This window comes from Talpa occidentalis, unplaced genomic scaffold (genome assembly GCF_014898055.3).
Source record: "Talpa occidentalis isolate TD23 unplaced genomic scaffold, MPIMG_talOcc4v2.1 talOcc4.8, whole genome shotgun sequence".
In the NCBI taxonomy this organism is placed as follows: Eukaryota; Metazoa; Chordata; class Mammalia; order Eulipotyphla; family Talpidae; genus Talpa; species Talpa occidentalis.
This window is the reverse complement of record NW_023605194.1, coordinates 71,480,211-71,508,014: the sequence shown is the minus strand read 5'-3', so window position 1 is coordinate 71,508,014 and position 27,804 is coordinate 71,480,211. Positions and strand designations below refer to the sequence as shown.

General features: G+C 48.0%; 1 protein-coding gene across 3 annotated transcripts; it reads right to left on the bottom strand.

Annotated features, from left to right (window-relative positions):
• Positions 1-2,616: 2,616 nt before the first annotated feature.
• Positions 2,617-25,553, bottom strand: CD55 (CD55 molecule (Cromer blood group)). Of its 3 annotated transcripts, XM_054690240.1 has the most exons (11): positions 25,529-25,553; positions 24,827-25,009; positions 23,743-23,934; positions 22,908-23,007; positions 21,736-21,821; positions 19,405-19,593; positions 16,456-16,620; positions 15,520-15,603; positions 13,070-13,090; positions 4,068-4,170; positions 3,260-3,295 (listed from the first exon to the last, which is right to left on the bottom strand). In XM_054690240.1, exons 1-10 carry the CDS (start codon positions 25,533-25,535, stop codon positions 4,112-4,114), a joined length of 1,086 nt encoding a protein of 361 aa, XP_054546215.1. In that variant the 5' UTR covers positions 25,536-25,553; the 3' UTR covers positions 3,260-3,295; positions 4,068-4,111. The 3 variants fall into 3 exon arrangements, with proteins under 3 accessions (XP_037352366.1, XP_054546215.1, XP_037352363.1); XM_037496469.2 differs by lacking the exon at positions 4,068-4,170 and having other exon boundaries at positions 2,617-3,295; XM_037496466.2 differs by lacking the exons at positions 3,260-3,295; positions 4,068-4,170 and having other exon boundaries at positions 7,995-13,090; positions 16,558-16,620.
• Positions 25,554-27,804: the final 2,251 nt, after the last annotated feature.

The following is a 27,804-nucleotide window of genomic DNA, read 5'->3' as shown; positions in this document are numbered from 1 at the left end:
ACACACTGGCTGCGTGTGCACCAACGCCAAGTTCCTCGTTGCGGGACTACATGTCAGGGTGGAGACACTCACCTTTCACCTCCCAGCTGGCTCTAGAAAGCCCCCTGCTGCTTGGCTTCCTTCAGGACCTAGTTACCCAGTGGGGTGCCTTGTTTCCCGTGTTGTGCAATAAAACCTGCCCTTTACCACATTGCTGGCCAGCAAGCATCTGTGTCTCTGCCCAGCTTTTTTACAAAACCCCTGAAGAAAGTCTGGATTGGCGGGAACCAGCCATCAGCCATCTCTCTCCATCCGGCTTGGCCTTAGCTTCTCCAACTGGGCTTTTACCAGCAACTGCTCCACTGGAAGCTCCAGTCAAGGCCACCACTGCCCTCCATATTGTACCCCATGAATCTTAGCCATTTTGTGTCCTTGACACCTGTCCCAACAAAGGCCCCAAGTGTATCTCTCAGCAACCTACTCGGAGCTTCCAATGCTGGTATTTGTCCCTGGAGCAGCCTCCCTCTCTGAAGCTTAAAAGGCACCTCAAACTGATGTGAAAGACAAACTGATCTTTGTCAAGAGTCATCCAGCTCAGTGGGGGAAGCCCCTCCCTGAGGGCATGTCCCCTAAGGGCACATCCCCCCAGTCCCCCAGAGATGTGGGCGACCCCGCTCCCTGCTGGCCTTGGTCCCCACCCTGGCTGAGCTGTCTGCTCCTGTTATCCCAGGAAACTTCTCTTCTTCCGGGTATGCTTCTCCCTCCCCGCAGCCTAGCCCTGACGACAGTGCAGGGCTTGAAACGAGAAAAGACCAAGTGTTTGTTGAGTTGGAGCAATTCTGCTCATCCTGTTAGGGGGAAAGGATGTCCTGAGCTAATTCCATACAGGCTTTGTGAACTCCACTCCCACTCCAGACCAAAGCCATCAAGACACTGGAAATGGGGCTCCCCTGGTGGCACAGTGGTTGAGCGCAGGGCTGCAGAGCTGCCTGCAGCCTCCGCAGTGCCAGTTAGATCCCCTGCCCCCGGTGAGGGTCCCATATGGCGGGACAGACCTCTCCTGCCGCACCTGCTGCTCCCCTCAGCAGTGTCTTTCGTCGTTCTGTCTGTTCTGTTCCCCGCTCTGGCTCTGGTGAATCCTCTCACCCTCCCACGCTTCTGACTCTACCCAGTGCTTGTATAAATAAATACATCTTAAAAAAAAAAAAAAAGACATTGGAAATGACAAATCCTAGAATCACCAAAGGGAGGGTTGCTGGGACCTGAGGGTGGAGTTAAGCTGCCAGGTTTGATGTAAAACCAGACACATGGGCCTTGGGGTGCTTTCTTGGCCTCACGGCGCTTGGCTCTTTGCCAGCTCTCAGTGTGCCATTGGGATTCCAGGTCAGTGGAACGGGTAGGATGCATTCATGAATTTATCTTCCTCTTTTTCTCCTTGAGTTATTCATTTCTTCATTTTCCCTTTCTTTTATAAAAAAAAACTTTTAATTAACCTTTTGTGTGTGTGCCTGCAGTTGAGTATTAATAAGTCCCTTTTAAGCACGCGGGTGAGGACCCACAGTTGGGCAACACGTTTTATATTGGGGTTGCCCCGTAACAGTCCTGATGTGCTCCTGCCACCTGGAAGGGAGAGAGGGCGCCTTGTCCTCTGATTCCAGCTCCTGGTCCACCAGAGGTGAGTGAGTGCGCTGGGCCTGGTAACTCATACACAGGACCTGCTTCCTGCTCCAGTCGTGGCCCTGCTCAGTCTCCAGTCCTGCAGGTGGGCCAGCAGCTGGGCCTTCCTAGACGCCATCCTGTCCGTGCCCCCTGCCCACTGTTCTCCCCTTTGCAGACAGTGGGTGGGCCTGGGTCCTGTGTGGGCATCACTGGGGTGCTCCAACTCTGCCTTGTCCTCTCCTCTTTTGGAGATGACAAGCGACTGGGGTGGGGAAAGGGGGGTGGGCACTGAAGCAGCCACCCCACACCCCGCCCCGGTAACCTGCATGAAGCAGGGGAACATTTTTCCCAATAACTGCGTTGGTGTTGTCAGCTGCCCAGGAGGCTACAGCAGCAGGAGGCCCAGTAGGCCTGCTACTTGGCAAGGGAGTGAGCCCAGAGGTGGGTGCGTGCCAGCTGACAGCCACCGAGAAGAATGAGAAGAATGTTCTAACACCAGGAACTAAGGAAATAATGGTTAATCCTGTCAGTTGAGATCACTGTAGTTAGGCAGGGAAATGTCCTTCTGGGCAGAAATGCAGCTTTATAGGGGCTGTGACAACCTATAAATTTACTGACGCACTGTGGAACTTACTGACGCACTGAACACAGAGGCAGGAATGTGACAGGAGAATGGCTGAATTGAGTGACGTGTATGTATATTTTACTCTGTGCTACACTTGCCAGTGTAACTGGCACAATGACAAAGTATTAAGACTCTAGAAACTTAGGATTACCTTCAGGTAAATTCTGCTACGAGAAGGTAAGATGGGCTTGAGATAGTTGTATAACTCAAAGTAACTAGAACATGTCCCACTAGGGTAACCAGAGTACACATTCTAAACTACTCATGGGAGGCATCTGTTATCTCTTATTTTAGAAATAAATTTAAGAAAATAAACTTTAAATACTACATGAGATAAATAATATGATCAGTAATTTATTTCTACTTAGGGAAAATAAATTTTTCTTTACATATCTTCTGGAACTTTCTTATTGTACATGTAACACCAATGTGCTCAGTGACATCAATAAATATAAATAAATTAATCTCAGCATTACAAAAGAATAAGATTTACAATCTGGCTATGGATGTCTTCAGAAAGAGAGCTTTGTATCACATAATGAAAGGATTGTCTTACTGACAAATAAGATTATTTTATAATGTGGTTCATCTCTCTTTGGTTATTTTTCTCAGAAGAGACTGGTTTCAGTTTTTTGCTTGTTTTAAATATTCAACTAATGTGTGCCATTTTTTGTTTCCTTTTTGAGTAAAAATACACATCAAGTGGAGAAATCGCTGTGGCCTGTCTTTGTGCGCAGGCTGCGGTGAGCAGACCCCTGCGCTGTCTTGTGGGCTCTCACTCAGCCTTCCCTGTTCTATTTCCAAGTCTCCGTTGTGTTGAGAATGTGATTCCTTGACCTTCGTATGCCCTTCACAAAGAAAACAAGGAAACAAACCGAGTGCCACTGCGCAGCCAGTCTCTGGGAAGTCCTAAGGAACTAGAAATATTGCAGGTACTGGGGTGCCTTCCTTCTCAACTCCCCTTTGGTCAAGGCAGCTAGGCCACGGTGGTCAACATCATAAGCAGGGCTGTCAACATAAAACATGTTTGTCCTGAAAATTTAAAAAAAAAATTAAAATCAAAATGATTTTAGTTATGGGTGATGAACATGAATTTTTGCAGTTCCTGTGTGAGAAAATGTGAAAATTGATTAGTTTATTTAGGGTGTTAAACACAAAGTCAGCGCGTGGGAGCGTGTGGGTGACCCCAGCCCGTAGTTAGTAGCCAGCACGACACCAATATGACACCAGAGTTTTCAGTTTCTGGAGATGGTGAACAAGTTAGAATCCATGAAGTTACTTTCAGGTTAGAAGTCAGCTGTGTGTGGAACTGATACTTCCTTCCGAGGAAGAAACCAAGTTTCTAGACACATTTATTTCAATTATTCTGGTGCAATAATTTTGCATCATGAATAAGAGACTCAGCTTACAAAGTCTATGAACACAACTAAGAGGTGACTTCGAGCAAGTGTCAGCATGTCCTGATGCCAGAAACACTGACTGCCCTCAGTGAAGGGACATGGGGCCAGGGCCCACCATGCTCGGGGCATCAGCTAACGAAGGTGTCGCCCTCTCTGGGCTCCTTTGCTCTGGGTCCAGGCCTCTGTAGCACCGTCCGCAGCCCAGCAGTGGCAGGAACCAGACCCAGGCTGAGATCCCGCAGGAACGGAAAACACCAGGGAGGGGAGAGCCAGCCCATGTTAGTCGTTCATTCATCAAAGAATGATTCCAACATTCCGAAGCAGAGGTTAGTCCCCCCGACCCTGCCCGACCGCAGCAGGGACACATTGCAAGGCAAGGAAGTGGATTTTATGAAACCATATACCTGTCACAATTTACCAGAAGCTCTTACTTCTGACACCTCCCACGTCAGTTAATTACGAAACGTGACACTGAGGCCTTTGCTGTCCTCACCTGTGTCGTAAGAGCTGAGCAGTAGAGAGAGAAACACTGATGGATGACAAGGTTTTGTTTGCATCCACGCCCGCTCACAAGCCCTCACCCTCTGTGTGAACCCGAGCGCACAAGCTCTCAAAGGTGCCAGCACAACCTTCGCTGGGCAAACACCAGCCCCGGGTGAAATCTCCTTTCACCTTCGTGCTCCCTCGCTTAACCCCTGCTCTCATCGCAGCCAGGTTTTCTCTAGATTAGCGGGAAATCAGAGCCACAACAAAGCAGCCAGCCCAGCCCTTGCTGAGCTCCCCCTGAGGGGACATCGAGTATTCTGCTGTTCAGAGATGGAGGCTCGTCTCTGCTCCTGACAAACCCGCAGCAAATATCCCCTCCTGCTAAGTTTCAGCACCTTTCATCCTGTTATGGGTATCAGGGCCAATTATTTTATCAAACTCTGTAAAGAAGCTGGTGATGTCCCTAGAGGCCCCAACTCCCCACCCCACCCTCTGCAGTAACTAGAGCTGGCCGAGCCGCCTGTCCAGGCCACCTGAGAGCCGGGACAGCAAGGGAGCAGGAGGCTGCGGTGCTCTAAGCTCCTCCGCTGTCACCTGCTCAGGCACTTGACCCAGCTTTGCTCATTTTTTCTGGGTTCTAACCCACATTCTTAATATGTTTCTGACACATCTGAAGAGAAAATGATGTTCCTGCTTACTGCTATGATGACTCCTGGAGGCCTGGGGTGGGGACCGAGACTCGTGAACACCCTTTTAAAAAAGCCACCCAGTATTTTCACTCAGAGATCAAACTATTTAGTGATGTAGAGAATGTGAACATGCTTTCACTTGCAGTAGGCTTAAACAATATTGTTAATTTCAGGAGAAAGGGGTTACAGAGTAAAAGCTAGAGAGCTCCATCACCTAGAGAATTAGACAGCTAAAGAATCTGCGACAGTATTAAAATGAACTGTTCATGGTAAAACAGACAGTCCAGAAATCATTCAAGTCTGTAGGAAGTCCACAATGAGCTTTCTGAAGAGCAAAATCTCTAAGACAGAGAAGGGGTCAATTTAAATAGTGCTGTTTGCCTGTAGGATAGTTTGGCGCCAGCCACATTGCACTTGATGTGTGTTGTGTGGATGTAGGTGTTTCAAATAACACTGATTTTCTTCTGTGCGTCGCTGTCTGACCAGCACAGTTCACCGTGCACCTAGGTCTTCCACACAGGAAGAACTGAGAGAGCTGAGGCCCAGCAAGGCCTCCAGGCACTGGGTGCCAGGCTGAGGGTGGCAAGGCCTATTAAAATGCCACTCAGGAAAGCACTAATTGTAGGCAACCTGGCAGCAAGTTAATGGTGGCCTTTTCTTCTATTTCTTTACTTCTATACAACACACAGATGCTGCGGTAAGTCATACTGAGCAGGAAGAAAGGTGCGTTGATGACCAGATGGCAAAGGGGAAGTTTGGCTTTCCAAGGACTTTCCATTGAGATGTTGCTAATGCCTGAGTGTATCGAGAAATGCTTTAAAGAGACCCCAAGTCGGGAGATTAAAAAAAAAGAGAGACCCCAAGTCTACTCATCAAGGTATTAATTACGAAAGGAAGAAAGAGAGAACGCACATCTGATTATGCCATTAAGCTATTAGAGTTGTCTACTGATATGCTTTCAAGTTTTACTGGAAAGAAGAATAAATTTTTAAACATCACCAAAATTTCTGCTCACCCTGATTTTCCATAGTCCCAGACAATTTTGATTAGAATTACGGTAACAATTAGAACAGTGCCAGCAACAAATCCTTGAGGGGGGAAAATTGACAGCACAGTTAATAGATGCATGAGCAGTTACATATACAATGTGGCATCACAACATGGCAGCGAGGAGGCAATTAAGGGAAACTAGGAGATTTGACTTCTGGCTTGTGTCTGGCTGCCTTGTGCTGCGAGTCTGATGCTGACCATTACACGTTATTTCTCCTGTTTTCTTTCAAAGAAAAGACAAACTATTGAAGTATCACAATGCTCAAATGAAAATGTCTGACAGGTTCAATTCTCAGATGTTCCAACCCTCCCCACCATGTTCAATTTTAAATGTTTTGATCATCGCTCACTCACATCGTATCACTGAATGATGTCATTTCAGCACCGAGCTACTGCAACTCCAAATGCACTCTCACTTGGAAATGAGTAACCTGGATCTCAGAAAGGAGAAGGTCATGTGCAAGGTGATGGGAAAGCCTACTTAGCATTTCAGTTTGTAAACTATTGTAGACGCAATTCCACCTAGAAAAGCTAACATTAACTTTTAGGATTAAATGCACTCTTTTCAGTTGAGAAATATCAAGTCATTGGTCCAAAAAGTTGGTCCACAGAGAGTAATTTTTATAGCCTGCTTTCTGCTTCCAGTCTTTCTTCTCAAAACCACCAATTTCCCTTCATCCTCACTGCCCTGGGTGCTCTTTTCCTCCCCACCCCAACCCCCATTGTCCTTGGGCTGTGCTCTTTTGATCTGTACTAGAAAGGAAATTACAGAAGACACTAGAAAAGCAGCTGAAGCTAATGTGACTAGCAAGTATCTTTAATTCCAAATCAGGAAGATATAAATGTCACACAATTGTACTGTCTTCTGGGGTGCTTTTAAAAGAGCCATTTCTACCACAGGTGAGTTTTTAGAGTGTATCATCCAGGCAGTCTCTGTAACTGATCCCCTAACTCCACGTCATTCACTTAGAAAGATAGTTCATGAGGGGAACCATTGCTCCCCAGAAATGGGGGTGTTCTCTGCCCCTGTGATGAATCCTGCCACTTCCAAAAATACCTCATCTTTGATTGGAGTAAAATATCAAGAAATTCAAAAGTCTCCAGGAAACACATTTAACCATAAAAGATAAACACAGACTGAAAGTGAAAGGTTGGAAAACAATCCTACAAGCAAATAGACCAAAAAAGAAGCCATACTTATATCAGATGAAATAGACTTCAAATTAAAAAAGGTAAAAAGAGACATAGATGGACACTACATTATGATCAAGGGGACAATACATCAGGAAGATATAACACTCATCAACATATACTCACCAAATGAAGAGGCACCAAAATATATTAGACAATTATTATCAGCTCTGAAAACAGATATTAAAGAAAATACATATCTAGTGGGAGACTTCAACACCCCACTCTCACCAATGGACAGATCAACGAGATGAAAAATAAACAAAGACACTAGAGCCCTAAATAAAGACATAGAACTCATGGACTTAACATCTATAGGGCACTGAACCCAAAAAAATCCGAGTACACATTTTTCTCAAGTGCACATGGATCTTTCTCCAGAATCAATCACATACTGGGCTACAAGACAAACATCAACAGATACATGAAAATCAAAATCATTCCAACTATCTTCTCCGATCATAAAGGCATCAAGCTAGAAATAAATCATGAAAAGAAAACAAGGAACCCTCCCACTTCATGGAGATTGAAATCCACACTCCTAGAAGACCATTGGACTAATGAGAGGATCAAAGAAGAAATTAAGAAATACTTTGAGTTGAACGACAAGGAGGACACCACTTTCCAGAATGTATGCAATGCAGCAAAAGCAGTAATAAGAGGAAAATATATAGCAATACAGGCTGACATCAGCAAACAAGAAAGAACTCAAAAAAAGAACCTAATCTCACATCTCAAAGAACTAGAAAAAAGAACAACAACAAAAAAAAAAGACTTCAAGCCAGTAGAAGAAAGGAAATAATAAAAATCAAAGCAGAAATAAACGAATTGGAAATTAAAAAAAAAATCCAAAAGATCAATGAAACCAAAAGTTGATTCTTTGAAAAAATAAACAAAATAGACAAACCTCTAGCAAGGCTCACAAAGAAAAAACAGGAGAAAACACATATAAATAGGATTATATATGAAAGAGGAGAAATCACAACAGACTAGCGGAAATCAAAAGAATAATCAGAGATTACTATAAACACTTATATGCAATCAAATTCAACAACCTAGAAGAGATGGACAAATTCCTAGAACGATATAATCATCCAAAGCTGGACAAAAAAGAAATAGAACAACTAAACAGAACAATTACAAGCAGCAAAATTGAAGCAGTAATCAAAGCACTCCCCAAAAACAAAAAGCCCAGGCCCAGATGGCTTCACAATGAATTCTACCAAATGTTCAGCAGTGAATTAGTGCCTATCCTACACAAACTCTTTCAAAAAATTGAAAAAGAAGGAATACTACCAAATACGTTCTATGAAGCCAACATTACACTAATACCAAAACCAAACATAGACAGCACAAAAAAAGAAAATTACAGGCCAATCTCCCCAATAAACACTAATGCAAAAATCCTCAACAAAATCCTTGCCAACAGAATCCAACAATTCATTCATAAGATAATTCACCACGACCAAGTAGGATTTATTCCAGGGACACCAGGATGGCTCGACTTGCAAAAATCAATCAATGTAACCCAACACATCAACAAGAAGAAATATAAAAAACATATGATAATATCCATAGATACTGAGAAAGCATTCGACAAAGTACAACACCCATTTATAATAAAGGCCCTTGAAATTCTCAGGATACAAGGAACATACCTCAACATCATATAGGCCATATATGACAAGCCCATAGCCAATATCATTCTCAATGGCGAAAAACTGAAAGCATTCCCATTAAGGTCTGGACAAGACAAGGATGTCCACTCTCACCACTGCTTTTCAACATAATACTAGAAGTCCTAGCCAGAGCAATAAGACAAGAGAAAGAGATACAAGGCATTCAAATAGGCAAGGAAGAAGTCAAACTATCACTATTTGTGGACGATATGATAATATACATAGAAAACCCCAAAAACTCCACAGAAAAACTAATTAAACTCAGTTTAGTAAAGTGGCAGGATACAAAATCAACACGAAAAAAATCAGTAGCCTTCCTATACACAAACAATAAATCTGAAGAAGAAGAAATCAAGAAAACCATTTCTTTTATTATTGAAACAAAAAAAATCAAATACTTGGGAATAAACCTAACAAAAGAAGTAAAGGACCTATACAAAAAAAACCTATAAAACACTGTTAAAAGAAATAGAAGTAGACACAAAGAAATGGAAAGACAACCTAAATAAGGGACCAGGAAAAAGAATAACTATAAGAGAGAAAAAATCAAAATCGACAAACAACTATAAACCAGAAACACACTATGTGGGGGGCAGGGAAAGGAGGGATTGGGGCCAAAATAAGGGGGGGTGCAATTGTATGGGGAATATAAAAATAGAAAAGAAATAAATAAAAAAGAAATTCAAAAGTGCTTCACTGCTGCTGGGCCACAGGAACCTCTGGGGACACACGCAGTCCCCGGAGGTGTGTGGAGGTTGGTGGGTCAACAGGACACCAGAGCAAATATGGAAATATGAGAAAAAATTCTCACACAAGAGCCGTTAGTGAATCAGTAAGAGTCTAGCTCTCAAATTAGACAAGATGAAAATATGGAGGTACAAAGGCAATAGTTTAGTCTTGGTGTGGACAGGAATCCACCCCAAAGGTGAGTCAGGGTCAAGTTCAGATTTTTACACCTTGGGATAATGAGACTATGAAACCACGTGTGAAATGATGGCCATGGTTCTAATGTCCTTAATCGTTAATTGAGGAGCACTTACGTGAGAACAACACGGACCCTCAGACCACTTAGGAGGGTTTTAGCGACCCCACCCCTGACATGAAATATATCTACATGGAGTTAAAAACAACTCAGGGGGAGAAGGGGCTGCACCGCTGAGCCCATGTGGCAGCCCGTGGGACCAGTGCCCACAGGGTAAGCCGTGAGGCCATGGACGTGCTCACGACTCACTCACCAGTAGCTGAAAAAATTGAGACCGTGAGCACTGTACATACACAGCATCATCTCCACCTCCAAAGACCTCACACCAGAATTCTTCCTAAAGGACCTGGTATTAATTAAATGATGCTTGGCGCCCTTTCTGGAGAAATGTGGGTTCTCCTGGGCACCTCAAAAACTTTCCCGTCGATCAATAAAGCAGGAACATGGCCCACATACTACAAGCGCCTGGAAAGCGGAGGGCAAGGTGTGTGCTGCTTTCTCATCCTGTTTCACACCAATGAGGGGACAGGCCTGTGGGCAGCTGACGTGCTGCTGGACAGAGACTTCCACAGATGCAAGCCTTAAACTCGACTTTCACTGCATTCTCTGTGCCTGTGTATTTCTTTCATTTGTTAAATAAAGGAAACCCACACACTCTCCTCAGACCCAGCAGCCCCAGGCAACTGCAGGACTACGCCATTTGCATGCTCTCTGCACAACATGAAGTCACTGTCTGCCAGGCCTGGCCTGCCGCCTGTCGTTGCACAGGCAGAGAGCACAGGAGAGGCCTTTACATTTCACATTGCCACCAAGGATACCCCCAGTTTGTACCAGTCTGTGACACATCCACACTCAGAAGTGTGCGGCGGTAAGCAAGCATATGCCCTGAGAGAACAGAGGAGGGTGAGGCTGCTGCACCAAGCAGTCACCTGCTTTTCCTTCCATTTCCCTTCTGCTCCCCCATGACTCCCCAGAGGGGTTTATGACTGTCAAAGGTAGCATTTCTGCCATGGGGGAACAAAGCAAACCTACAAGATCCAGGGCTACCTCTAGCCAGTGGATTTGGCTCGTGCAGTTTCTGTCCCGTGGCCAGGACGAGACCCGTTCTACCTTCACGAACCCCATGTTGGAGAAACGGTCACCTGCCTGCCCCCTGCACATGGAGGCATGCTACAACTGGCAAGGTGCACAGCCACAGTCTCAGCCACAGGTGGGCACTGGCCCCATGCAGGACCATGGTGAGGGGTAAATGAATATGTACAAAAACCGCAGCACAGGGCTCTGCCTGTAGTGGACACGCAGATACCGTAAGAGACTTGCTGCTGCCTTGGCATGTCCAGAGGGAGTAACAGAATTGCCAGAAATTCATGTTCAGAAAACAGTTGCAACTGTATCTGGCAACCTCTTTAAGCTGCAGTTGTTCAACTCTTAGTGCTGTGCTAGGCATTGTCAACGTAAACATTTAAACGTCAGAGACTTGAGGTAGAAATCATGATCTCCAGCTCATAAGGGAGAAAACTGGAACTTGGGGAGAGGAATTACAGAATGAAAAAGAAAACAAGACACAAACCAAGGTCTGTCGGACTCCAAGGCACAAGCCTTTCTTCTCTAAGGTTTTGTCTTAAAAACAAAAACAGAAGCAACAGCTGAGAGCACCTGTTCTCAGTGGGGGCATCTCCCACACGGGAAGAAAGGAACTCATGCGTTCAGGTGTAACGTGTGTGTGGACGTTTGTACGCATGCCTAGCATGGACATAGATTGTCAGTATATGTGTGGTTTTAAAGTTTCGTGGGGATCCACAGGGATTACTGGGTGGGGGTGGGGGGAGTCAAAAATTCCTGAAAGGGAGAGGGCAATGATGAAGCAAGTGGAGAAACACTGGTATAGATATCTCCAGACTTCGTTAATGTAGCACATGAGGAAGTGCAAAGATAAGTCTCTTTCCTGGTGAAATTAAATAGGAAAAAGTTCAAATACTTGTGAAATCCTAATGACTCAGCACCACTCACACTGCAGTGTAGTGACAAAAGCAATTTCCTTGATAATCTTTAAAATGAGAAAAGTGACTTGATTCACAGAATAAACCTAAGAACTAAAGCTAACTTTCATGTTTTTCTGTCATAAGTGTAGGGTCACACTCACACAGGCACTGCCCAGTGTCTGACTGAAGAGGCAGGGAGCTCTTTATTCTTGAATATAGGTTGGAATTACAGTTCACCTAAGAGAGGATTCCTGGGAAATCATACTCTAAACTTCATGAATTTCAGAGAAAAAGAACATGCACATCAAACCTTCCTTGAATTCTGCTGAGCAGGCCAGGAAAGCTCACGTACTGAACTCATCCCTGTTGTCAACATTAACTCCTTCTCGTGCTGGTTTCACTTAGAATACATTTATTTGTTTAAAAATATAGAATGAACAAAGTGAATTTCAACTGTTGGAACCTTTCAAAATAGAGCTTTTCATTTAGGAGTGGTTCAGTCAAATATAAGAAAACCATAGTAATAATAATAAATGCTCACTTTTGGCTTTATACTAACTTGGCCAATTCACACATGCATAACGTTGGATACTTCAGTTCATAAGGGAATAATTTAAAAATATACACTTCTTAGTAAGAGTATATTTTCTATTGGCCATTACTTATCAATTAAGCTGTACTGCTTCTTAACAAACATTTCCCTTACCACCTTTATCAGGATTTATTCATGTCCCTGTTAATTCATAACATCAAATAATATATGGACAAAAAAGGAACTAGAGCAAAAGACAGGAGATCCATTCCACAGATGTGTGCTTTTGGCCTCATGTCTACAACAACATAATATTTTCGAAAATAACTTTGCTGCAAATGAAAGGGAAGAGAAAAGGAAGAGGGTGTACACAAAGGTAGCACGGTTTTCTTTGGCACGGGATAGTAATCTGGAAATGGCCACGGAGCAGTTTATGATTAGCTAAAAAATACTTGAGGAGAGAGATTGGATTAACCATCAGCTTCTTCCTGAGCTTCTTCAGCCCTAGGAGGATGCCGTCATACAAGAGGCTCGCAGGGATACACGACTGATTGGCCATGTGACCTGAAGTTGCCCCAAAATGACCTTGGAACAAGAACAAGGTCGGGAATACTTAGGAATGTACCCCGTTCTCATTGGTTTCCACAAAACATGTCGATAAAATGCATTTACCTGTTTTCTCTTTGGTACCCACAAACACTGCATTTTAATAGTATTCCTAAGACATCTAAAAGACAGTATGTTCTTCCAGGAATACGGATTGTACTTCCCACAGTGAAGGCAATTTCTTTTAACCACCGGAGAGCCAAACTTACCAACTGCAATGTTGTTAGCACCTGAAGAAGAAAAATTTTTTAAAATGTTTAGAATCATTGATTTGCTCGCCAGCTATTATACATACAAAAATACAGATATAAGCCCCAAACTGCACTTGAGAGTTCAAAAGTAACTCATAGTCCGTAACTAAGAAAATGGATTATAATAACGATATATTATTAACTCCATCAAGCAGCACACAGGCCCGTGCCTATCTCCACTCGGCAGTCAGCACCGTAAACAGAAAATGTGGTGAAATACTGGATCTGAGCCCAAGCTGCCCAGCAGGTTCAGGAGGGCACGGTGGCAAGAATCAAGACAGATGGGACAGGAGTCCCTCTGGCTCCAGCCTCCCACTAGATACTCAGGAGCTGGAGACTGTCTTAGCAGATTCTATCAAAACTTCACCGACTGTGTCATTGATGGTTTAGGCCTTTCAATGACTAGGAATGAAGTCTCGCAAAAATAACTACTTTCAAATAAACAGACTAGCAGTGATAGTAAATATGCTGCTCCACAGCCCCCTGGGAAGAACGGTGGGCACAGCAGGACAGGCATGGGTCCAGAGCCGGCAGCTGCATGTTCAAGCCTCAGTTTCTCCCCAGACTCTGCCCTGTGTGCATCATGCACACTCGTCCCCAAGCCACTGACTCACCCTCGGAGAGCGAGCAAGGGTGGCAGTGCTTGCAGGGCTGCGGTGGGACAGGGTGGGCCGGGGAGGAGGGGTCCCTGCACTTTTGTATAGACAGAAAGTGGTGCCTAAGTATTTTTTTCAATAAGAGCCAAAAGGGCCTCCCCAGTGGCACAGGGGTTAAGTCTCAGCACTATGAAGCTATGCGCAGCCACTGCAGCCTGAGTTTGATCCCTGGCCAGGGAGTTGACCCACATGGTGTAGCAGACCTCTCCTGTCTCCCACTGCTCCCCTCAGCTGTGGATTTCAGTGGATCTGCCTGTTCTACTCCCCACTATGTCTCCTGGGAATCCACTCATCTCCCTGCACCTCTGGCCTGCACCCCAGCTCTTGTATTCATAAATAAATTAAATAAATCTTAAAAAGAAAACAAAAAAGAGCCAAAGGTGGCTTATGATATTTTAAAGAATAAATAAGTCCAACCTAAGAGAAATTTGACCCTGATATTGGTTTGTTATGTCAAAAAATTGTGTCAGGTATAGTCAAATTGGCTAAATCAACTTGTAGCTTTTTTATAGAAAGAAATATTTCAATGAAGTTCACTGTAACAGATTATATAAAGTGAAATTTTATTTCTCTCTGGCTTGTTATGTAGAAAATTGGGTATGTTCAACCTAAAACTTTTCTGCCCTTTAGGAGGCTGCCAGTGCTTATAGGGCTAAAGGGGGAACTAAGTCTGTGTGCCAATATGAGCCCCCAAACTGGTACCGAGTGCACAGGGCCAAGTCAGGTGACGACTTCACGGCCAACTATTTTCACTGAATGCAGACACAGACACAGGCACATGGCATGCAGGGCCCAGCTGGCAGCCAGGGCGTGAGTGCCAGGAAGCCCCATGATGGCTCAAACAGCAGAATCTGTCCTTCAAGATGCCCGGGGACTGGCAAAGCAGGCTTCCAGAAACAGTTTTGAAATCATTACGAATATAGTTGTGATGTGTAAAACTACTTTAAAAGACAACTACTGACCGAAACCAGGTGGAAGTGGAAGTTCCTTTTTTGAAAGGGGAACCAAGTAATGGGGTCGGTTTTGTGTGAAGTGTGTCTGTCTAGCTAGTGGGGCGCAGACATACCCCAAAGAAATCTCAGAAATAATATCTGTAATGGTTTTAATTCTTAAAAATTATCTGGATGGTGGCAAACTAGACTCCAACGCAGCAATCAGGAAATCTGGACAAAATCTGGAGAAATCGCACAATGAACGGAGGCAAGCAGAGGGAGCCAGATCCGCCCTGCAGGGCCTGAGTGGCCCGGGACAGAGACCAGGCCTGGGGACCCAGTTCAGGGCAGACAGGGCAGCTGGCCAGTGAGGGGCACTGCAGGGGTCCCCCAAATTTCGGTTTTGGAAAAGGTAGAGTGGCACATGGTGTCTGTGTGTAGACTTCAATGAAAAAGTTAAAGCCATTTAAAACTATCACAATTAAAAATGAGTATTTCAGTCCTACAAGATGCTCAAGAAACAAACCAAAGCCAGTAGCTGGGGAGCAGCCAAGTCTTTAAAAATTCAGCCTGTAAAGCTCATACAGAAAACAGATTATTCTCACGAGCCCTAGTTTCGCGTTTTGTTCATGGGGCCGCCGCCCCAGCACAAAATGCTGTCTGCTCCAAGGCCTAGCATAGCCCCCGCCTCGGGACAGTCAAGAATGGCGGCATGGAAGACCTTGGGCTACACTAACCTAGGATGGGCTAACACTGAGACCCGGCCTGCCAGAAAGCCCACCCAGAGACCAGGTCCCCGTCCCTGGACATGTCCACTCACCTGAAGGAGGGGGGCCTTGCCCCTTCGCCGTGCTGGTGGTGTGGACACGTGTGGTCGCCTTGGGAGCCGCTGGGCTCTGCTTCACTGTAACATGAGCAGAAGTCAGCCTTTGTGTTGTAGGGGCACCCTTGGTCACAGGGGAGAGCCCAGCAGTGGCCTTGTGTGTGGCTGGAGGACTCTGTGTGAGCACAGCCTTGGCTGTAGTGAGCCTCTGAGCTGGCCGTGTGGCTTGTGTGGCAGAAGCATGTGCCATGCTAGGGTTTAGGGCTGCTGGGGTCTTTGCAGATAGAGTGTTTGATAGGGGGGATTTTTGGATGGTTGTAGCTGAATTATTTGCTGTAGTGGGTTTCTGAGGAGCTGATGGGGCTTCCAAAGTTGGAACATTAGCTGTGGTGGGTTTCTGAGAAGTTAGCAGAATCTTTGTAGCTGAAGAATTTATTGTAGTGGGTTTCTGAGGTGCTAGTGGGAACTTTGTAGCTGAGTCAATGGCTGTATTGGGTCTCTGAGGAGTTAATAGACTCTTTGTAGCTGAAGAATTTACTGTAGTGGGTCTCTGAGGAGTTAGGGGATCCTTTGTAGCAGAATCACTGGCTGTGGTGGGTTTCTGAGGAGTCGGCTTAGGCTTTGTAGGCAAAGCACTGATTGTAGTGGGTTTCTGAGGAGTTAGGGGGGCCTTTGTAGCAGAATCACTGGCTGTTGTGGGTTTGTGAGGAGTTAGGGGGGCCTTTGTAGCTGAATCACTGGCTGTGGTGGGTTTCTGAGGAGTCGGCTTGGGTTTTATAGGCAAAGCACTGATTGTGGTAGGTTTCTGAGGAGCCGATGAGGCTTCTGTACCTGGAACACTGGCTGTGGTGGGTTTGTGAGAAGTTAGTGGGGTCTTTGTAGCTGAAGAATTTATTGTGGTGGGTTTCTGATGAGTCGGTTTGGGTTTTGTACCTGGTGCATTCGCAGAAGTGGGTTTCTGATGAGTCGGTTTGGGCTTTGTACCTGGAGCACTGGCTGGGGTGGGCTTGTGAGGAGTCGGTTTGGGCTTTGTACCTGGAGCAGTTACTGTAGTGGGTTTTTGAACTGCTGGTGTGACCTTGGAAATTTGAGAACTTTCTGTGGAGGAAAAATGATTTTTAAAATTAGCTTAATGTTGTTACCCAAGCTAAGATTCCAGAACCAATTAATTGCTCTAAGCTTCTTCCCACTCCATAGTACTTAAATATGACCCTTTGGAAACCAAGTCTTGTCATCTGAATTCCAAGGGCTACTCGGTGTTTTTGCCGTGACAGAAAGAGAAACAGGACTGCAGGCCACCGAGGCACCTTTACACAGAGACACGAGCTCAGCATAAAGAGTAAATTGTCCGTGACACACACCCACGTTCTCACATGCCCTCCTCCCCTCAGGCCAGGCCGGGACACAGCCACCAGCCAGGAGGGGGCATGAGCAGGGGCTTCTCCAATGCTCTCCACTCATGTCCCTGACCTTGGGGACTTGCCCTTTCACCTCCTTTTAAGCTAACGAAGGGACTGGGATGAAAGCATCCCTTCCTTCCATTGTGCTGGTGCCAGCTTTACACTCAGTTCCATTCCTCCTGGAGTTGAGGCCAGAGAACAAACTGTGCAACTTAAGTTAAGACCCCATTCTGAGAGGCCTGAGCCCAAGGCAGCCACTCATTTCCCAGGTAGCACTGGCCACTCTTGGAGCTAGTGCCCGCACAACCCTGAGCTCTGCCAGGGCCGCCTCCTGGCGGTGGGCTCCCGTCTGGGCCAGAAGGTCCTCCACAGGCTCCTCAGCCCATCTGGCTTGACCCCCACGTCCAGGGCGCTGAGTGCATCCATCTAGGCTGTATTTTTGCTGTAAATATAGGATCTTTGAATATCTATTTGCCACAATGTCATCGCGGACACAGCCCACCAAGGCCTTCCTGGGCAGCTGGAGGGAGTTACCAGCTCTAAGGAATCAGATTCAACAAAATGGGGGAAAATAGGAACTTGAGCCAATGGCCAAATTAAATGTTTAAAAATTTCATATCGAACTTCCCTTATCATTAAATGAATTCAAACAATAAAATGAGGCCCCCCCACACACTCATTTGGCCACAGTTATCACCAGGAGGCTGGATTCATGGGAGGAAATTGGAATGGGGTCTTGGAAATAACCATAGTGACACTGATCCAGTTTTACTGCAAAAGGTAAACTCCTGCCATTCGCAGCAACATTGATGGAGCTGGTGGGGAAGACACTCAGTGAAATAAGCCAGAAAGAAAAAGAAAAATACTGGATGATTTCACTTATAGGAGGAATGCAGAGATCTAAATAAGGGATGGGGGTGGGGGTTGTAATTATAATAAAGTGAAAATCAAAACCAACAACTATAAACCCGAGATATTCTGCTTGGGGGGAAGGGAGCAGGATCAAAACAGGGGAAGAGCACAGGGGACTGTGGTGATGGTCACAGGTGAATGGGTGGTGGGAATTCCACGGGGACTGCACCCGAGATGAGAAAGCTTACATTGTGCAAAAATGAAGAATGATGTAAAAAATAAATAAAATTAAAAATATTTAAAAAATAGATTTCTGGGCCTCCCCTGGTGGCACAACGGTTGAGCATTGGGCTGTGAAGCTGCCCGCGACCTCTGCAGTGCCGGATCAATCCCTGGCCGCAGAAGTGGGTCCCACATGGCGAGCAGACCTCTCCTGCCATGCCCTCTGCTTCCCTCAGCAGTGTACTTCGTGAGTCTGCCTGCTCTGTTCCCCGCTGTCTCTGGTGAATTCTCTCACCCTCCCGCGCTTCTGACTGTACCCAGAGCTTGTATAAATAAATAAATCTTTAAAAAAAAATAGATTTCTTCACATCAATAAATAAAAACATCACTTTACGCAGTTAAACAAACAACAAAGTCTCACTGCCAATGTCTTTGATGCTGTGACTAACTGGCAGGGAAGTTATTGCACAAAACTACTTATACACATGAGCAAAGAACAGATGTGCACAATAACTGTTACAACAGCTTGTGTGATAATAATTTAAAAAAATCTAAACTCCCATCAATAGGAGAGTGGCTAAGTAGACAATCCAGGCACACAGTCACGGGACTTTTTGAAAAGCAAATATGCATACGAATATGTGCTCACTTTTTAGAATTAAACACAAAAATGTGTGTACCATGATGACTTCTGAGAGTGGCATGAGGGACAGAGAGCTTTTTACTTCTCATTTTATATTTGTCTTATGATTTTACTATGACTTCACTGCAGTGCATGTTATGCCATTTATAATAAAAACTCTTTTGCGCTAGTAGGATTTCAAGGCAGTGACGTCTGTTACCCTGACATTCAAGCTCGGGGCCATTTAGACAGCGGTCCTGCCTGGCACCCAGCAGTGCAATGAGCCAAAAACTTTCACAGAGCAATTTGAAAGTCCCTGGCAGCACCATGCAGGCACAAGAGGCACTAAGGGAAAAACCTAGAAGGATGAAAAAGAGAAATTCTGGAGGCAGAAACTAAATGAGCATAATTCGTGGGGCCACAGGTCGCAGGACGTTGCCCCCCAGGGTGCAGGCACTGGGTCTGCACCCCTCTGCTCAGGCTGCAAGACCCTGTGAACGTAAGAAGCCTCTCGTGGAATGGCCCAAGGCACGGCCTGCCCATCCAAGCCAACCGTGACCGTTGGCGCCAACTGCGCAGTCCGCACTCCGGTATGTGGCGCGACTGCATTTGCTGAGGGGTCATCGCGTGCTGCCCACACTTTGGAGGTCCCAGGACACTCAGAGAACCTGGAAACAGACTGTGCCCCTAGGGAAGCTGCACATGTGCACGAGGGCAGCGAGTGTGGGTCCAGGAGCCCCAGGCCCCGCAGCCCCCAGGCCGGCCACGCAGGCCCCTCTTCTTCACCTTTGCACGCAGGGACAGGGCTGCTCCAGGCTGGCTGGTCGCCCTTCATGGTGCAGTAGATGGAGCTGCCCCCAACCAGCTGGAAGCCCTTGGCGCAGCGATAGGTCACGGACTGCTGGTACACGTAGGTGGTCTGTGGCTCCTGAATGGTCCCGTTGGCAATTTCTGGTGGGTCCGGACAGTGAATTTCTTTAAAAATCCAACGTATTTTAGATTAGTAGAATGAGCGAGGTCTTTTACCAAGAAACAAGACTAAAATGTTAAACTTTGATTTCAAAAAATCAAAATTTTCCATTTCTCTCGACTCAGTGTTGTCAGTGGGCAATGTTCCCAAACACCTGCTAAGTGCCGGGCTGGGGCTGTGGCGCTCTGGAGACGAATGTTGCAAGACAGAGTGGAAGCTTTGAGCCAATTCATAGCACTAATGAGATTTAGAAAACTGAAAATGACATAGAATTGTCACATATTACATGTCAAATACGCTCTAGGAAAACTAAGTGTGTGAGCTGGAAGAAGAAGGAAGGTGGAGAAGTTAGGAATTCGCGAAACTCGAGCTTCTCCCCCAGAGGGCCCTTCTCCTAGGTGGAGGAGAGAGGGGGTGGCCTTTGTGCCATGGGGTGGCGACGCCAAGGACAGGAGCTGGGTGCCTGCGCCATGCTGGGGAGCGAGGCGCCAACAGTTTGTGTGCGGGAAGACCCTCGACGTCAAGGTCAAGTTACTCTGAACTTCGGGTAAAGTGATTTCAGCAATTTAGACTCCAGGGCCTGTTATTTAATGTCTTCCTGAGCCGCTGAATTTATAAAACAAGTAGAGTCACCCCAGTATATTGGGAAGAGAAGCTTCTCCCTGCCGGCCACCCTGATAACAAATGCAAGGGTCAACATTTCTGAAGTCGAGGAGGCAAGAAATGAGGGGGTCCGTGGCTCGTGAAGTTTTTGCGCCCGGTGCTCTCAGGATCCAGAAAATGCCTGCCCATCCACAAATCACTTTCGGTCTAAGCAAAGCAATGGCATGACCAGCCTGATGACACTAGCTGTGAGAGGGAGGCCAGCTCCCCGCTGCAGCTCTAAGGCTACTGAGCACCTGACCCGCGCCAGGCCTGGCCCAGAAACAGGAATAAAATGGACTACAGCCCCCTGTCTCAGGATGAAATGGGGAGATGTGGCTACTTAATACGAGTGGCACAGGGTGCATGGGACAAGCACACCCACTGGTACAAAGAGGGAAAGCGGGACAACCAGCTGGGACACCAGGGAATGTTCTAGAAGGACCACCAGAACAGGCCCTTGATAAAAAAGAAAAAAAAAAAACAAAAACAGCCAAGCAAAGAAAGGTTGAAGGACACTCTGGGCTGCAGAGGCTGCAACACGAGGGATGATGGGGGGCCGGAGGGACACGGGGACCCCAGGGCCAACAGGGCAGAGCGTTGGCTGAGGAGTTGTGGATGGCGGCATGGCAAACCTGCTCCACACTGGGCAGTCTGACTTCATCCTTGAGGAGGACAGAAAGGTCCCCTCTGTGGCCCAGACAGCTGCCTGGGATGTCATGTGCACCAAGCATGAATGGAGAACAGAGGTGCTGCAGTCAAGCTATCCTGACCCCCACTTTGAAGGACCTGCAACCCGGGCCCTGTGGGGCTGGGAGGACATGTTCCGAGGTCCCCCATAACCTCCAGAGTGCCTTCCAGGAGATGGGCCAGAACAGCTATGCTGACACGACACCCCTCCAGGCCAGGTAGAGCCCTCCTCCCGGACCCTGACCTTGGGGAGGTCCAGACACCAAAGGGCATATGCAGCCCACAGGCACGTGGGGCCAGGCGGGGCAAAAATCATACTTCCTCTTCATTAGGTGACCTTATTTCTCTACTACAAATACCAGTACCTCTAATACTAACGCCATTCATCACTGCGGAAAATAGCCCTAAGAGAGGCTCGCTGCCGCTCCGGATGGGTCGTAGGACAGGCTGGGTCTGGAGTCAGGAGGCCTGGGCCAATGCTGTCACCTGCCACTTCTGGGGTCACGGGCTCATGCCACACAGACTCCCTGATCAGCAGCATTTCAGTCTACACAGTCAAAAATCAGGTGTAAAAATCTCGAATGCCTCCCAAGCGCAGAAGGAGTGGCCATCTAACAGCGAAGGCCAGGACTCTCCAGGCAGGTTAATCCTTTCTCTCCAAGGTGATCAGCTAAGGGGCGTGGCGAGCACAGGCTTTAAATGAGCTAAGACCCTCCCACCCTGGGGCGGGGAGGCAGACAGTCTCCTTCCCAGGAGGAGAAAGTCACAGGCACCAAAGGTGACCCGCAGCACCACTAAGCTGTTCCCAGTCTCACCTTTGCATTCTGGCAATGGGTGGCTCCAGCGAACAGTGTTGTCTGCTAGAGAGCAGTAGCTGGACGTCTCCCCTTCTAACTTGTACCTAAAACCAAGAAGGAAAACACAGTGAAGTCCCAGCGCACCGCCTCCCAACCCCCAGAACACCCGCCGCGCGTCCCCAAGCCTCTGCTGCGCCACTAGGTGGCGACAAGAGACCGTGGACACAAGTCACATGGCCGGTGACAGGGGACATTAAATTTCAAAAGGTGACATCCATCTATCAATGTGGCATCCATGAAGAAAAGCTTTTTTAAAAAGAAAATAAATGCTTAAAATGGTTTTAAATGTCTATAAAGGCTTCCTAACAAGGTTACGTCTGATGGGTAACTGAAGTAAGACAAGTGAAGCGTTTTTGCGTGTGGGCAACATGCAGGAAGTACTACAACGTTTAAAATATTTCAAGTGCTCCAGATGTTTGGGAAGTTTACATTACTGAGGGCTAAAAGTACAAACAGCTGCACAGGATATGACCCACACGCTGCACCTATAGGCTCAAGCTCTCCCGGAGGATACATTCATGAAGCCAGAGGCCTGGTATTCGTCCAGGGGTCCACGGACGCCTGCATTCTGAGCGCATGTGATGTCCAGGACCTCTGTGCACACACACTGTTCAATTGCAGCTACTGAGTGAGAAAAAAGGGGATAAGATGAAATATCTCAGTGGGGCTGGTGCCTTCTCCACAAACAGAACATGGAAGAGGCCTCAGGTCAGAACAGTTTTGCACCAGGAATAAATGTTTTAATTCATGATATTTTATAATGGGTTGTCTGGATACAGGAAAAAAACTACATGTAAACCCATTATTGAGGTAACTTAAGGCTGGCCTTCATGTTTGCCTCCTGAAGGATTTAATTTCTGCCAAGTGTCAACATTTACAAGTTTTTCTTTGCTAATGACATTCAAATTTTATGAGTTATACACATCCTGAAATCTAAAGATTGAGAGACTGTGGGGGATGAAGAAACCTCCCCTCTGGTCCCGTTTTCCTAGTTCAAACTGTGAGTTCCCTCTAGGAAGCCTCCGTGAGCCCGGCAGTTATTTTACTCCTACTGGCTTGAAACACCAGTCACGGAGCTAAAAACTTCCATCTTGAGTCCTAATCTGAGTGTCCAGTGCCCCAAATCTTACCCAGTGTTACACGAGAAGAAGATGGAGGCGCCGAACAATATGTCGGTTGTTATATTGATGTGACCATTTTTGATTTCTCCAGGATTAGGACATGATTTTTCTAGAAAAGAATACAAATTGACTTTTGTCATTTAATGACTCAGCATGGCTGAGCAAGTCCATCCTCTGAACCACTGATGTTTCTGGAGCTCACACGCTCCAACCCGCCTTCACTGTCTCGCCTGCATTTGATGATTTTAGTCCTATATTCACTTTTAAAAAGCAGTGTATGTAAAATACATACATATTCATGTCATTTTGGGTAACTTCAAACTAACTAAATGTGAAATCTCAAGTAAATTACCATCCCTATCTCACCAGCAGTTTGCTGATTTAAAATGCATGACCGGCCATTCTTGAAATAATCACTGTAAATAACACTGTTTCGACTCAGCTATGAAAAAGGTGGAGTCCTGCCTGGTGGAGTCATGAGTGGGCCTGGGGGTGACGCCTAGTGAGGTCAGTCAGGGAAGGACAAACACCAGAGGGTGTCACTTCTGTGGGGAACAGAAGACGCCAACCCAAGGGCCAAAGAAAGCCAAGGCAGTAGCGGAGCTGAGAACCTTGATGAGGCCAAGGCAGAGGCCCTGGAGAGAGGCACAGCGGGGGGGTGGGGGTGGTGAGGACAACAGATGTCTGGGTGCTGGGTGCAGGCCCTGGCCTTCCAGGTCACACACAACAATCCAAACCTCCATAAACATCTGCATTATGGTAAATAAAGAATGAAATGCACACAGAGGCTTCCAGGATGAATGGAGAGATGCCAATTCCCCAGACGCTGTAAAGTAACACTCACTCTTACAAAACTCTACTGGCTTGGACCATGCAAAGTCCTGCAGGCAGGTGAGTTGTCCTGAGAGCCTGGGGTCCCTCTTGTACCCCATGCGGCACTCGTACTCCACGGTGGAGCCCGCCGGGAAGTAGTTCTGCTTGCTGTAGATCTTCTTGAGAGCTGCAAACAGCAGCCTGGGGGGCACAGCGCAGCTCCCTGGAAGCAGCAACAATAGCAAAATTAGCATCACCTTATTTCATAATTGACAGTCAACTCTCCGGAACAGTCGGGGCTTTCCCGCACCCTCCTCTGCCCTCCCCTGCACTGGACACTGGACAATCCACATGGAAGGCTCACCATGTCACTGTCACTGTGGCCCTATTGTGTGCCAAGCATGGCACAGAAACACTTATTTCTTCACTGCTGGAGGTCCGGATGTGGCCATTGGGGTCACCGTGTCCATGGTTCAGAGGACAGGCCCATCTACCTGCCTGCCTGGTCAGGCGTGATGGGTGGAAGTGAGTCCCTGCCCCTGTCACCACTGATGGACCAAGCAACAGTTAAGGCCCATTTCACACCCGACTGTGGCCATTTCTATACTGACCACAGTGGCCCCTGCTCCAGACTGCTCAAGGTAGGCTCCAGAGTCACCTCTGTCTTTCTTGTGTATGGCAGAGCCAGCACCAGGCTCTGTGGGGGAGGCTGGGTAAAGGGGCCCATTTGAGAGGCCTCCTTGGTGCCCTCCACAGTCCACCCTAATCAAAGAATGAAGTTTAAGAACACCAAGGTCCTGTGAGGTGCATCGAGGTAATCGCCAAACAGTTCCTGGGCACTCAGCTCCCTCAGCAGCGCCCTTGTTTATCCTCCTTACTAGGCACTTCAGGAGCTGGTGTCAGGGAAAAAAACCTATTAAGAGAAGTAGGGCCTATTCTGGGAAGTAATGCCGTCAATTAGCCCGAGTGTGAAGTGCCAACAGGCACACCCCAGGGGTTAATAAAGTCAGAGAACTATCAATTACGGTCACTGGGAGAGGGAGAAAATGAAGCATAAGGAGATACATTCCACTGCCACACCCCACTGGAGAGAAGGAGAGAAAGAAAGAACTCACGGTTGCAAAACTCTGCAATTTCTGACCATTCACTCTCCAGGCAGACTATGGAGTCGGGCAGGCTGGGGACTTTGACAAAACCCTCGCTGCACTTGTAGGTGATGGTGGTGTCCTGGGGGAAACTGGAGAGCCCCCTCAGGTCCGGCTGGGCGTTAGGGACATCTGGGGGCAGGCTGCAGTCACCTGGAAGGAGAAGGCATAGCTAAAGGGACTAGCCGGTGGATTCAAGCAGTACCCCTCAGGGAAGGAGGGGAGTGCTCCCAGACAGCCCAGCGCCCCCACCCGGCCGGCACCCAAGGGACTGATAGGACGCCCAGGCTGCCTGTCTTGCCATTCAGCCGGGGACAAGCAGTCCAGAAAGCACAATCCCTTAGTCTTCGTTCTTTTAAAATAGGGGGTGAAAGTGTATTGCATCCTCCTGGGGACCGTCGCCAGGCGCACAAGACAGCGCCGCAGGAGCAATGCAGGGGTGCGAGGCGCTGCCCCTCAGGAAGCAGAGTGAGATTCGCTCCCGCACCCCCGCCACGCCCAACAGCCAGGGCTGGGGCCAGCGCAGGGCTCTGGGTGTTCGCCAGCGGTGGGGCGCCCTTCTCTGGCCACTGCGCGGGTCCTGCCTGGGGGTGGAGGGTCTCAGGAACATCTCAAGGCCGCTAGGCCTCCCAGACGACCCAGGGTCGGGAGACGCTCCCTCCCCGCACTCACCGCGCATGGAGGGCAGACGCAGTAGCAGCAGCAGCAGCAGCAGCGGGGCCAGCTGGGCCGGTATGCGCCCGGGGGCGCGGTGGCGCGTGGGGCCCATGGCCTGGACAGCGCTGGAAGGCAGAGGCGCGGCCGCAGCGGAACAGGACCGGCGGCAGGAGCCGCTGGATGGGCGGCGGGAGCAGTGGGTTGTGCAGAGCGCCCTGGCTGGCAGTCTGGTTAAATGCGCGGGGGGGGGGGGGGGGGGGGGGGGGGGGGGGGCCGCCTCTGAGTCACTGGTGGGGACAGGCAGGCTGGCGGGGTGCAAGGTCCAGGTGCTGGGCGGGGACAGGCGTGGGGCGCAGGGGCACCGCTATATATATGTATATTTATGTATATATATATATGTATATATGTATGTATGTATTTTCCCTGGGACGAATCTGGGACTGGAAATATCTGCCTTGTAAGTAAACAAAAAATTGGGGGGACGAAGGAGCTGGCAGTGTCCCATGGCTTGGCTCGGCCTGGGGGGTGCCTTTCACTGGACTTGGGTGGTGCTGGGAGGCTGAGTCCAGAGACTGGAGTCCCAGGCAGCTCCTGGGCTGAGAGAGGGTCCATGGGGCTCCTGGGGTGGGGGATTGTGGGGGGACCGCTGAAGCCCCTCAGGGTATCGAGTAAAGATAGGTACTGTTTTCCGGGACACCCCTTAATCTGAAAACAGCAGTGGGGACCACCCCAAGGACACTGGTGGGTTGACCAGCATTCCCAGGTGGGTTGGCCATGGGCAGGTGGGCTGAAGAGGGATTTTGTGAGTCCTGCCTTTGTGTAGGCATGTGGCAGGTGGCACCAAGGCCAGGAAGCCAAATGAGAGGGGCCCTAGGGTGCAGAGGGAGATTGTTTGAGAACCCACATGCACTCAGAGATCTTGGTGGTGCCATGGAGTAAGGCCCCAGCCATACTGTCTGGGTGATGATGCCCAGCTGGGATGGGTCTCCCCGTAGCAAGGACAAGCTGCTTCCTGGAGAGGGGCCTGGGCCTGGTCAGTCCCAGCCTGGTCTCTCCAAACCTGCTGCTGCCCAACCTGCCTAAGGAAAGGCCTGCTGAGGTTACGCCTGGCTGCCTGTGCCTTATGGGGGACAGTCCTCCCTGAAGGCTGTCTGACTGCTCTTCATAGGTTGCTTTCTCGGCGGTGTCTCACCAAGTGAACTCAGGCTGGAGCCAGTTCTGCAGGGATTCCCAACAGGAATGGTGGCTAAACCTCAGTGGGAAGATTGTAGAGTTCAGCAGCTGGGGTAGGGGGGTGCTTTTAAAATCAAGTGTAACCCTCACATTTCTTATTAAAACAAACTGCTTTCACTCCCACGATGGTTATAAAAATACAAAGGATTTGGGTCGAGAGGTTTTTATTCATTGCCTTATTTGGACTGACACAGAGCTGGGCCTGCCTTGGGCGCACAGGGGGATTCTGTATTCCCATGGAAAATGGCAACTGGCTTGTAAGAAATGAGAGCTGGTCTTCCATGATTCTCCCTCAGAGCCGCCCCTGAGCTTTCCTGCCACCCCTTCTCCACAACGGACGGCCTCTTCATTCCTGTTGGAGCCCCTAGAGTCTGGGGGGGCTATGGGGGGGCACCATGAAGAGGAGCAGGCAGCTAGGCCAGTGAGGCGCCTGAGGGCCCCTGGGTGCTGGGCTATGACTGGAATCGCCTTTTATTCAGGAAAACATTGAGCCCTGCAGGGTCAGAACTTACCTCTATCTCCCAGCTGAGCTATGAATTCCTCCAAGTATTCGGTTTCCTTTTTTAGGAAAGGGAACTTTCATGAGAGATAGCGGGGTGGCATCTGTGACCACCCTCAACATTTCAACATTGGGGGGCCGAGGGAAAAATCCGCTGCCCATTTTCTCAGTCAGAACAAGGCCTGTGGTCCAGAGACACTTGTCTGCAGGCACTAGTGCAACGAGGCCTCGCTCTTCCCGAGCAGGAAGAGTTTGGAGTGAACATCATCTCTATAGAGCTTTCCAAAGGGATGAGTTTATGTTATTGGGCCAAAGAACATTTTCAGAACTAGAAAGGAGGCTGTGGCTTGGCAGGGTGAGGAGCGGGCCTCCTCCCAGCAGGGAGCCTCATGAGGGGGGCCTCTGTGCTTACATTCCAGAGCCAGCCTCTACCAGAGAAGCTGTGGCCCCAGCACAGTGTGGGGTCCAGAGAGACAGTGGGATGCGTTGATGGGGCAGAGCAGGCCCACAGCCTAGGGGTCAGCAAAATGTTAGGGCGGAGGGAGACGCGGGGCAAGGT

What these genes read in the sequence shown, in the direction of transcription:
- CD55 (XM_037496466.2), bottom strand. An exon ending in TTCTTCTCGTGTAACACTGG is followed by an intron (nt 21,822 to 22,907) that starts GTAAGATTTGGG and finishes TCTTGGTTTTAG; the next exon opens with GTACAAGTTAGAAGGGGAGA. An exon ending in CCCATTGCCAGAATGCAAAG is followed by an intron (nt 19,594 to 21,735) that starts GTGAGACTGGGA and finishes GGATTTTTAAAG; the next exon opens with AAATTCACTGTCCGGACCCA.